Source organism: Galleria mellonella, unplaced genomic scaffold, assembly GCF_026898425.1.
Source record: "Galleria mellonella isolate WM207_F2 unplaced genomic scaffold, CSIRO_AGI_GalMel_v1 utg38, whole genome shotgun sequence".
NCBI lineage: Eukaryota > Metazoa > Arthropoda > Insecta > Lepidoptera > Pyralidae > Galleria > Galleria mellonella.
This window is the reverse complement of record NW_026442090.1, coordinates 5,940,980-5,953,830: the sequence shown is the minus strand read 5'-3', so window position 1 is coordinate 5,953,830 and position 12,851 is coordinate 5,940,980. Positions and strand designations below refer to the sequence as shown.

Sequence of the window (12,851 nt, the reverse complement as noted above, 5' to 3'; positions counted from 1 at the left end):
GGGTTACCATACCATTTTCACGCATAAAAAAGCGGGGTTACTATTCCATTATCACACATTAAAAAATTTAAGAACATCCAGACCCAAGTAATAATACTTAAAAGAGCACAGAAATCCTTATAAACTTACAAAGTACTAAGACGACTTTGCAAGGTATTTAATACAATATAAAACGGATTTAGTGTTATGAGATAGCCCTCAATCATTCACAAATAAGTCTGGAGTTTATACGTTACAACTTTAAAACTTGTGTTTAATTCTACGATTTCGTTAAACATCCAACTTTGTACGTGAAAAACATTTTAATATCCGCATAAAATCTTTCTACTGAATACAAATTATAGATTACAACAAAGTAGGTGGAACGTTCATTTTCATGAAAAGTGTTTACGTTAATTAAGTTTCGTCAGGAAAGTAATATAACAGAAGTATCATTTCCACAAATTGACGCGTCGGTAGGTATTTTACTGGTTTTCTGTATATAGGTACCTATATTGACCGATATCTTCTTCAATTCTGAACCGATTATGATGGTTTTCTTTTAAAAGTTATGCAATAAATATCTCATACAAATTACGAAGTTTTATTATAGGCAAAATCTTAACTATGTAGAAATTTTGTACTTGTTGCAAAGCAAACAAACTTTAGGATTCAAAAAATAAAAAACAATATTATTATTATATTAATCTTTTTATTAACAATAAAATGAATCGTGTGCGATACATAATTGAATTTCCAATTTAGATGCACAAGCCGGTTACTGCAGAAAATTACCGAACCACGGTCCAATCTCTCAGTGGTACTTACGCGCCAAATTTAATAAACGTCTGATTCTCGTGAAGGTAAAGTAACAATACTTACAAACAGAATTATAGTTTGTTCTTTTTATACGGGCCAGCAACAGCAGTGACTCAGGCTCATTCGGTAAATGAAAATACTTATAGGTTTCTTTCAAATCCAATTTTTTCTTAGACATAAAAAAGACTTACAATATTAAGCACTTTAAATTGTATTAGTATTATATTTTAATATGACATGTCATTTATTTGTAATTAATATTTTCTTTTTTTGTGAATATTATATAAAAATAGTCAGTACCGAGTAAGTAGGTACTACAAGATAAAATCAAAGTGCATGTTAAGGGAGTATTTTCTAAATCGTCAATCTGAACTTTTTCCCAAAGGGTTTGAAAACCATTAAAAAAATTTGATAACTAGATATGTTGCGTTAATATAGAAGGCTCTAAAAGGCCCCCTATTTCTTTGGGAACATGTTCAGTTTCGTTACTGGAGTACTCATAAAAAAAAAACTAACTTCTAATTTTGATTTCATGTTAATATCTATTTCAATTAGAAACAAAAGCTGTATGATGCAGAGCTTCAATATAACGATCTTGTATTTTTTTACCTTTAAGGATATCAACTAAGTCCTTTTTGTTGCTGAGCCCGCACAATGTTCTCAGAATCATATACCTACATAGTTATTATGATAAAAAGCACTTGCATTTTCGTTTAATATTCAATTGCATAATGCATCTCTCTTACCATTTTATAATCGAGAAATATGTAAGAAGAAAAATTTCTGGAATATATAACAATAAATAAATATTTTATTTACAGTTAAAAATTTTATCGCCTATCTATTACATTTTCGGGCGTTTATTAGTGTGATAAAACTGAGTCGTTGGACGAACTGAAGTAGTACGGATTATATATATATTTTTACTTACGTGACAGATTGAGATTTATTAAGTATATAGAATATATTACATATATGTAGATACAGTGTCGATTTAAAAACGTATCTTTTGAATAAGTTGCAACATAATTTATTATTCCAAAATACTTAATACAGCGATACGGCGTCGCGCTCTACATCGCGGAATCGCGGCAGACCGCGGCACGCAACCACACGATTAAGCCGCAAACATACGAGTACTATAGGATATCAGTCGCGGATGATGGACGCGACTGAAAAGTGTGCATGGTGTTTCGACCATTTCTCTCTCTTTGGTTGTTTTGCAAGTATGTGTGTCATTTAATCCGTCAGATCCTCGTCGGACGTCCAATCGTCCAAGAACGATCCAAAGTCATATCCGCAACTTAAGCACATTTTAAATGTAAATATACTATCAAGATACTAAATACGCGCCGAATTATACCCAATAGTATATTTGCGGCTTTACAAAGTCACAGTATGTAGATTCAGCAATTTTGGTAATAGAGTAAGTACAAACTTGACAATGGTTCCACCGCCGCGGTGTGGGGGCGGCGTAACGATACACACATGCCGTACCTCTGTGATAAATTCTAGGCTAAATGTTTTAATAAAGTTAAGTAGAAATTTCATATAGAACTTAGAATTTTGATACTATTATTAGCGGAGAAATAATTTTGCTTCTGATTTTATTTTTGCAAACAAGTTAACCAGGAAAAAAAAAAACATTTGTATATTTATACATATTCGAGTAAAATAATATTCTACTCTAAAGCTTTTACGACTTAACTTAAACGATTTATACAACAATTGGCCTAAAATCGACACTGTTACCATTTATATTAATTATACAGTGGCATACATAAACATAAACACGTGTCTTATTTGTAGATAATAAAAACAAAAGTCATGTCCTCGCCGCTTTTCCTATATCCATCAACACTTCATACCGGTTAACTCGTGGCTTTCAAAACAATGTCATATCAATTAAAACAGCTTATAAACACGTATCATAGATATACCAGAATAAGTATTTACAATTTACTTACTGTTGAATTCACTTAGGTTCTCACGTTTTGGTACTTTGACTTTGTCATATATATAATAATATTAATATAGCACAATAAATGATTCAAACAAATTAATTCCGAAGCTTCAACAATAAAATTCACTTATGTAGACACATGAATGTCACTTAACGATCTCTTAAACGAACTTTAGGTGAATAGAAAGGATATTAAGTACAAAACATTCTTTGGTAATATCTTTACATTAAAACATTTTGTTTTATCTACTTATATCTTATTTGGCAGTAGTGATTTTTAAATTACCAAAACTGACTTAAGTATCAGTTTTAAGCTACGTTCCTTAATACAAAGGTAATAATTCATTTTATATAACAAGTTACAACATACTATGGTCGATTTATGTCATTACAATGGGCAAAACTGTTTCAGAATGTTATAGTTTACGAATATACATAGATTATACCAAATTTATTGACGAAGAAAGAACTATACCCTAAACTGTTTTAATCATAACAAAGGATCAACCGAAACATAACTATAACGTGATCAAGTCTTCCTGGATTTTATTATAATTAAAGCTCAAATAGAATGGATAGGAACACATCCATTCCTCTATTCATGAGTTAACGCAAAAATCTTATCCTTAACACATTCACTTTGGCCACTTATTTGGCACATAGTTTTATTTAGTGATTACACAATATAGGATAATTTTTGTACACAAACCTCAATAAATAAGAATAATTTCGCTACAACATACCGAAACAAAAAACAATGTAACAAGTGTAAAAAATTAACTGATGTAAACACGGTCATTATACGAAACCATCGCGGGTAAAACATCTAGACATGAGGTGTGCACAACATACAGCCGCTAAGGAATTAACCAAATAGACGCCCTTTAGGACAAGGTACGCGCGAACTTATCAACTGATTATCGAAAGTACGCGCACGCGCACCGACACGTCGCGCGATCACGCACATCACGCACTCCACACTCCTCGATGTATCTAAACGATTTAATTTTAAGATAATATTGTCTTGGCAAAATCTCACTCCACGGCACTCGTCAAATATTAGCGAGTCGTATATACTACGTATATATAAATTTGATAAAGTTAATTCGTATTTAAATATTCCATAATAATATTATTCATCATAAAAACACTACGTTTGATTGTACATTCAAAGTTCACATAGGTCACTAAAGTGGGGAAAACACAAGTGGTCGGCTAAGGCCTGAGCGGCCGGTGGGCTGCAGGTTGCTGGGGGTTTCAATAGACAGCTGAGGAGCGCAGCACGGGCAAGGAAGGCAGCGGCCGCGAGGGCTCGGGTGAGGCGCGCTGTTAAATGATGCTCTCGCGGTTCCGCTCATTCTCCTCCTGCGAGCTCAGTGAACTGCCCCCACAGATCTGCATTTCAATTTCTTGTAGCCTGCATCAATTTTACAACTTATTAATGTATTTATTATTAGCAGACATTTGAAATAATTTGTAAGAATTCAGTACACCATATGTTCATTTCTCATCATATGGGATATCATACAAAAAATACGTCACTTATGTTAATATGTTAGGTACTTCACACACTGGACCGTGTTCCTTTACATTGTACTTTTCGTGCATTGCCTCTACGGCAGAGAGTAATATGCGCGAGTAAAGTGGCGATGCGCGGTCAATGCGTGAAGAAACGTGATTGTAGAGAGCGTGCAAAGCGCATATATTTTTAAAATATATTGTTCATAATTTAAAACGTTACTAAAAGTTAATTACCTCTGATCAACTTCCCACTGCTGTTGACTGAGCTTAGCGGACATTGCGGCATTCTCCGTTTCGACAGTGTACAATCGCTCACGCAATCGCTTGATCTCGCACTCGAGGGCATCGTGTGAGTCGAGGAGTACTCTAGGCGCCATGCTGACGGCAGCCACGCTGCCACCGCCTGCCGCGCTACTGCGGGCACTAGATGCACACGACGCTACAGGGGATGCTACACGAAGAGGACTTACTGACGAACTGAAAGCAAATAGGTTATAGACTATTTTGTTTATCCTACCTATTTGGAATTTATTTTGATGTTATTTTACTTTATGTACATTAAATAGCTGGTAATGCTATTGAAATACTTAATTCAATGAAATGTTCTACTGTAAACTTTAATAATAATTCAGAGAGAACACTTTCAGTTATTGTCATGTATTGAAAATTCTACAAACATAACAATATATTCATTATTCTCTTGTTCATTTGAATATAGTTTTATACAAAGCCGTAGCATGTGTGCTACGACTTCGTGCTACGCACGACTGCATTTTTTATCATTTTAAAGCCTAAAACAATCATAGTTTAAATAAATAAGCTTTAGTTAATTTTAGCAATTTTGACATTGAATATTACTGCCTCTTTTATGTCATGTATATAGTAGCGAAAATTTATCTATTGGTAGATACATTTGCCAATTACCCAAAGTAATCTTGATCCTGATCCCATATATTTGAATAATATCCTTCTTAAAAGAGACGCATTACCTATAAAGCTGGTCCCGGTAGGAAGGCGGGTGTGAAGGGTGCATCGGCAGTGGCGCCGGTGCGGGTGGGAGCTGCATCTCCTCTATAGGCACGCGCCCGCTCGTCTCTACGAGCCCGGGCGTAGATTGGCAGCGACCCATCGCAACTGCAATCGTATCAGCAAACATTACCTCATATTCGTGTGTCACGGTTTGTTTGCATAACCCTTCTATCGGCCGGCGACGACCACATGTGACTGATATGACTAGGGCAAATGACTTTTTATAATAAACTGATTGATATGTAATATTTATTATATCAGTCGTTAACTGTCCGCTGCTGAACATATCCTTCCCCAAAAGGGGGGTTTTGCTGCTAGTATTATTTTAAGAGGGACGCTACTGCCCATCTCATTATCATAAGCTCCCTTGATCGCCTCTTATGACAGACAAGCGAAAGGAAGGGGCGGTCTTTTCTATGCTGGGACCTACACGGTTGTACAATACTTATAAAGATAAATATGCCCTGATGGAAAGTGGTAAGCGTCACCTAATATGAACAGCAGCATACATATCATTGCTGTGCCCATGGTACTGCTCATGCGTTGCTATTGCTATGGCTTTTGGTGCTAATATGCCTCTGTGCCCTGTGATTTCACTGCCATATCTCATACTTCAAACCAAAGCACAACCATGTAAGGACAGCTGCTTCACGGCAGTAACACGGACTTGGCAAAAACTAATCCAGACTGAGACAATACTACTATAAATATAGACTACTAAATTCTGTTTTCTTTAATACCACCTATCAATAATAACCAATGGACGTCTATTGCTGAGTGCAAGTCTCTTCTTATAAGAAAATAGTATACACATACCAGACAGGTTATTTAGCTTAGCTTAGCCTAACTTTAACCTTCTCTAGACCTAGTACGTATATTGTAGTTCCCTTAATAATCTCTTACAACATCCTGGAAAAGGAATGGTAACATTGTATTTTAGTGTGTATTTTAGTACAGTACAACTAATTAACAAATAAATAAATAAATGCCATTTGTATAATCATCATTGTACTAAATACAGAATACGTCGTAAAATTACAACGTAATTTTATTATTTATTTATTTAATTTAATAATTACAGTGTCTCACCAACTGCAATTACATGTGCAGACAAATAATAACTGCTGTACCTTTTTCAAGCGGTGCTTTCTTATACTTCTCAAGTCTCTTGACGGCAATAGCCTCTAGGCGGACCCTCGCTGCGGGGTACTCTTTGAGCACGTCCCACATGTCCTTCTTGCTGAGCACGAACAGATCCGAATAGCCGACGGACCGCACCGATGCTGTCCGCCGGTTTCCTGTCGACGTGTCATACACACACTCCGTGCCAACCGGTGTTCGGCCCACTACGCTTATAAACTCTTCTGGCTTCTCATTATGTTTCTTAATCAAATTTCTCAATTTCTTATTGAATTATTCAAACTTTAGTTGTAACTTTTAAAATTATTCTAAGCCAGAAAAGATCATAAGCATATTAAGAAGGAAGACCGAAAACACCGGTGGCAGGGCACACATATGGGAGGTATTTATGTTACAAGATTAGTAGGAGATGTAGATTAAGCTGATTTAGGAGAAAGATTAATTAAGGCTACCTTAATTTAGACAGCAGGGTGGATTACGTATACCAGTCCGGAGCCAAATCACGTCGTAATTTAAAAATAATAATGGATATCAAAATAACCATAAGAAGCCATTTCTATTGAGTGTTTAATATGTGCTTCATTACAAAGACAAAGCGTTTAAAATAGACATAAAATTAGTAAGTATAAATTATTTTGATTTCGTAAAGAACGAAGCAGTTCTACAAGATTAAATGCGCATTAAGTTAGATCAAAATAAAAATAATTCCTTGGAACTGAACCGATAGTACGATGACAGATCTTGAATCAAATAGGTAAATAGTACACTTAATAATAATAGGGTTTCATGCACCAAGAGGTCACGCCAAATATAAAATGAGGTAATCGGGGAGGATGCAAAGCGATCGGGGACACTGCCTTCAATACAACCAAAGGAGAACATAAGACGAGAACGAAACACAAGACACTAGACGCTACAAAATCCTGGAAGAGGATATCTAACAAGAAGCCAATAAAATCGAAAGTCAAATAATACCAATGATACAGCTTACCGTGTAGCTATGATTACTTCTTGTTGAAATGTCAAAATTTCATCCAAAAATACAATTATAAACAGAAATAATTGAAACAATAGCCACAAATGCGAAATATCGTAATAAGGAAATCAATTAAAATGTAAAGGCATTCCCTATTAATTTTAAACAAAGCGACGTTACCGCGAGTGGGTGGCCATGTTGTTGTAGAGTGTCTGTTAGAAACAAGTCATAGTAAAATATCAACAACATGATCACGAAGCAGTGACGACGGCGATCGAGAATGATGTCCCAAAACCTGTTGTTAGCGTCGTGGCCGCTCCCTCGGCCTGATTGCAGCGTCTCCTCGAAACGTTTGCTTATCGAAACTTTACAAGATAGTAATAAAATAGTAATAATGGCGTGGCGTCTCGGGCCGTGGCGATATTTACCAAGTTGTTTACCTGCCGTGCCCATGTTCAGAATGGAAATTTCGCCAAAATAAGAACCCGCCTTGAGTGTTGCTAGCACCGTCTTGCCGTTATCGCCTACCACCTGCAGTTTTCCTCGGTTCACTATGTACATTTCCTTGCCAACTTCGCCTGAGAACAATAAGCTCATGTTCATAATATTGTATGAATAAATATAGTTTCCCGAATTTATAAATACTTTTAAAGCCTGAATGCTTTATACATTACACCAAAGTTAGTTACTATAATACTCATGCACCTCTAGTAGAATTACTAACATAAGACGAAGTGGACTACCGTCCACGGCCCCGTAGCCTGAGGGGTCTCATGTACTGGGGATTTTTATATTCCCTTTTTTAATTTTACTCTTTCATTTATGAAAACTTACTTTTTATGTAACTAAAAGGCACCGAATTCTATATATACTTTAATTTTCAAATACATGTCGAATATTTATGTATCAAAGTCATATAAATCTTTATAATATAAGACTTCGTAATCGTAGTATTACAAACCTTTTCTGCAGATATAATCGCCTGGCGAAAAAAGGACAGGCCGAAGTCTTAAAACCAACTCGCACAGAAATCCCGCTTCCGTGTTTTGGAAGATCTCCACCCTGCAAATTGACATAATGTTATAATATACGTAACAAAATATTCAGCGGGGATGATACCCATATGCGACCAAAAATGTTCTTCGATAATCATAATACAACGTGTACACATATTCTGAACTGCGTATACTGAATTCAGCTAAAAACAGAAAGCTCGGAAGAGCCATTTGGCGACAGAAATTTACGGATCGTATAAACGAACACTTTTGCATAATTCATGGACGTAAAAAGCGAATGTTTCTCTTTTTAATTATACAACACGGGATATTAAGCTCGAACTGCTATGCTGCATTAATGTGGCTGTATTGTGTACACTATCACAAAAGTCGCCATCTTGATATTTCGGGTTATCTTTTAATAATATCGTAAAGGAAAAATGCCATACTGTATATTCGAGAATGAAGGTTATTGTATGCAAAACGCCGTTACTTGTTTTGTTGTTTTGCCTTTGGTATTTTTAATGTAGCTTTTTGCACAGCTAATGGATCCAATGTGGCAATAAGAAATATCTTGTTATCTTCAAACTAGGTTCCTCACAAACAAAGGAGTGAGAGATATTTTGTAAACATTTTTTCTTTTTTGTTAATCGATTTTCTTAGAATACTGCCAAGCGTTTGTACCTATATTTGATTATTTTGAACCCACACAAATAATATCATTTATTGAGATAAAGTCACACTTATTATTGTCATCTGACTTTAAATAAAAGGAGATTCTCAATTCAGTTATATTTTTTATGTTTGTTACCTCATAACTTTGTCAGTTCTAAACTGATTTGGAAAATTCTTTTTTTATTTGAAAAGATATACTTACAGACATAATTTTTCCATAGGAATTTTATCAAAAACGGTTCAGTAGTTCCGTTTCAAATCAAAGTAACTAGTTTATGTGCTAGTTTATTATGAAACGCAATCATTAAGTATTTATATTGGATTAAAATTCGTTAGCTAAGTGTGTGTGAATAAAATTCAATGTAAACTATGAGGTAAATAAATGAACAAAACATAATACCTGGGTGCATAAATAAACTCAGATTAAAACAATATATTAAGTCGCCCAGTCAGCATAGTAATGTGGAGAATCCCTATGGGAAGAGACCCATGTCCAACATAGCAATGTTTATCCGTTATTGTTGATAATTTTTTACATAATGGTAATGATAAGAAATTTATCAATAATTTTGATAAATATATTTGTACACAATTAAAAAACCATATACATGTATCTATACTAATATTATAAAGAAGAAATATTTGATATATTATATGTCTGTTTCTTTGCTTGTAATGAATAAACACAAAAATTACTTCATTACTGATAATTACTTCATTAATTCATCCATAGAACACTACATTATCAAAACATATTATTTTCGAAATAATATGTATTGATCAAAATGTATTGTGAAATCAAAGTGCCCTATGAAAATTACAATAATGTAACCCAAGGTTTAAAAAATTTCCCTATTAAAGCTAATTTATCTTTGTATCTATCTTCTCGTACATAGCTCGGGCGGATCAGTAATAGAATATATTTAAGAAAAATTTATATGTTTGTTCCAACATCAAGCAAAAACTACTGTACCAAATTTAATGCGGTTCTCATAGTTATATTCATGAAATTCTAACCTAAAATCTAGTATATATATATATATCTTGATATACCACCTAGAAGTGGTTTATTTCCAATTTCTATACATACAAAATCACGGGCTAAAGCTAGTATTACATAATTATATCAGAAGTAAAATAATTTTCCTCGGTCGAATAACATTATGCAAAGTTGAATGTGAGAGTGATTGTGGGGTTACGCTCTGTAAAGCTATGTAAAACATTGTTATAATATTATACAAACCTTACGTATTCTCATCTCGTATTTATGAACAGCTTATTTTAAATATTCTCACTTCGTCGTATTGAATAAAATGAGAAATTTTTCTATAGAACTAAAATAAAAATCTCACTGAAAGTTGAATGATAAAAATCACCATTACGCTTAAGTAAATTAATTTTAAAATTATTTAATACGTACTAATGATTTACTAGATGATGAAATACAAAAATATCCCCAATTTTATAACAAAATTATATTAATAAATATGTTCCAGACTACTTAGCGCGTATATAGTTGACAGTTCTTTTTTTATGTATACATATATATATTCTGATCAAAACCCAAATTTTTATCAATTTGTATTAAGAGAAATAAAGGTGAGAGTGAGTCCATTGCAAAAATAACATAATGATATCATAAAGAATATCTTAAAAGGAAAGATAGAAGAGAAAGAAAAGTCTAAAAAATTATTACATAATTAGAATAAAACCAGGTAACAACAATAACCACTTACCATCAGGTGAGCCGTATGCTTGTTTGCCACCACAGTGGTATAAAAAAAAGAAATAATAGGTACTGTGTCGTATAGGGAAGTTAAGAAATGAATTGAAAGTTAAGAATGAATGAAAGACAATTCATGAATTAACTGCCCCTACAATAGGAATCTCTTAAATATAGAAAAATATTACGAATAACATTCAATGTACCTTTTTAAAGTATCCAAGTGGACATTAATAGCAATCTCCGCTTTCAGTTTATCAGGTAAGCAGGAGACCGCCTTTTCTTCATCGGAACATTTCTGCGTGAGCCACAGGTAATCGAACCACTTGATCACCTTTACTTGCAAGTGAGTTGGCACCCGGCGCATGCGCATGTATGTCTTCACCCCGTCCAGTTTCGCTGTAACAAATACTGTTATTATAATCATGATAATGTTCTATCATTAATTTATTATTTACATGTAGTATAAAACAAAATTGTTGCACGTGTCAATTTATTTTCTCTGTTTATTTCTGCTAAACCACTTAATGGAAACTGCTAAATGGATTTAGATTCAAGTTTTACTGTCATTTACATATTTTTAAAATACATTTTTATATGTTAATGTTACATGTTAATTTTTTGTATATGTAGACAAATACAATATTTTATATAAAGTCGACAAAAAAATTATTTTCTTTTCCTACATGGACACACGCAATAATAATAATTATTTACGAATCTATAGAGAGAGTATACATATATATATATATATATATATATATATATGTATACACCTATATTCAAACTTTCAAACTGCTCTTACAACATACGAGTTTATGGGATATTACTTAGGGACCGTCGATATTTCGGCACTTCTAAATATAACTGAATTTTACTCTTTACTCAGAAAACCAACATCATTTCAAATGTCACTTACTCTTATATAAACTGGGAACTACGGAGATGAAAATGTCAATCACACCATAGTATATAGGTCAATAGGTTTTTCTCAAATTATTTAGAATTGCAAACAAGCAGACGGAACCTGATGGAAGATAATAACCGTGTATTCTATGATGTTCATAATGCTGATATAAATATGCCCATGGCACTACTCATGCGTTGCTATTCCTGAGAACTATGGTGTTATACCCTGTAATTTTACTGCCATATCCCATCATTCATGCCATGTCCTGTGGTTCTGATATAGATAAGCCACCCTTTTCTCTCTTATGGTTGTCGTAAGAGACGACTGAGGGAACTTAATGGTTGAGACCCCAGGCGAGTGCCCCAGTTGGCAATCGCAATTAGGCTTTGGTGATGTTTTAAAAGCCCCAAGCATTGCAATTACTGACAAAACCTTCGCTAATGGATGAGGACTATGTTCAGCAGTGGACCACTAACAGCTTATATAATAATAAAATAATACTCCTATCCTCGCATACAAGTACGACTGCTTCACAGCAAAAACGCATTTGTGACTAAGGTATCCATGTAGACGACTTTTATATAAAGTCTGGCTTCTATTAAAATATCTTTTATCCTAAACTTTTATCATATCATAAGTGATTAAAAAGTAGTCAAAAATAATATTTAGAGAATTCTGTAAGATAGTGATGATGTTGCTTTTTTTTATTGTTAGGGAAGCAAATAAGTAGATGGTTCATCTGATAAGAAACGCCTCCCTTCGCCCATGTACGAGTATACCCGTAACACGAGAGGAGTTGCTTGTGCATCGCTGGCCTATTATTGGGACTTGAGGGACATTTGAGTTTATACTCGTATTTTCATATCACCTTTAATAGTATAAATAAAAACCGCAAGCAACATTTGTGTCTGTGCTTATTTCTTAGTAGATATATTTTTATGAGACTTAGAATAGCAAATTTTTTCGTCAATTTTTTGGAATAATTTGTTTCAGTATTATCAGATTAAACTTTTTCTCTTATAAACAAGCACATTTATAAGCCTCTATAATAAATTTAATTCCATTATATCACGCCACATTTATACTTGAGTTATGCAAACATTTTCCGAAATTAATTCTAA

The 12,851-nt window shown here is 33.8% G+C and overlaps 1 protein-coding gene across 6 annotated transcripts in view; it reads right to left on the bottom strand.

The window, feature by feature from the left end:
- Positions 1-671: 671 nt before the first annotated feature.
- Positions 672-12,851, bottom strand: part of LOC113522858 (cyclic nucleotide-gated cation channel alpha-3) — a 168,341-nt gene continuing 156,161 nt past the window's right edge. For 3 of the 6 annotated variants that reach the window (XM_031914007.2, XM_031914004.2, XM_031914008.2), the window contains 7 exons: positions 11,027-11,219; positions 8,389-8,489; positions 7,856-8,005; positions 6,442-6,609; positions 5,272-5,416; positions 4,517-4,759; positions 672-4,178 (listed from right to left, as the gene is read on the bottom strand). In XM_031914007.2, coding sequence (XP_031769867.1) covers positions 4,091-4,178; positions 4,517-4,759; positions 5,272-5,416; positions 6,442-6,609; positions 7,856-8,005; positions 8,389-8,489; positions 11,027-11,219 — 1,088 coding nt within the window. In that variant the 3' untranslated portion in view covers positions 672-4,090. The remainder of the gene's footprint in view (positions 4,179-4,516; positions 4,760-5,271; positions 5,417-6,441; positions 6,610-7,855; positions 8,006-8,388; positions 8,490-11,026; positions 11,220-12,851) is intronic. The other 3 variants (XM_031914005.2, XM_031914006.2, XM_026908700.3) reach the window with 3 other exon arrangements.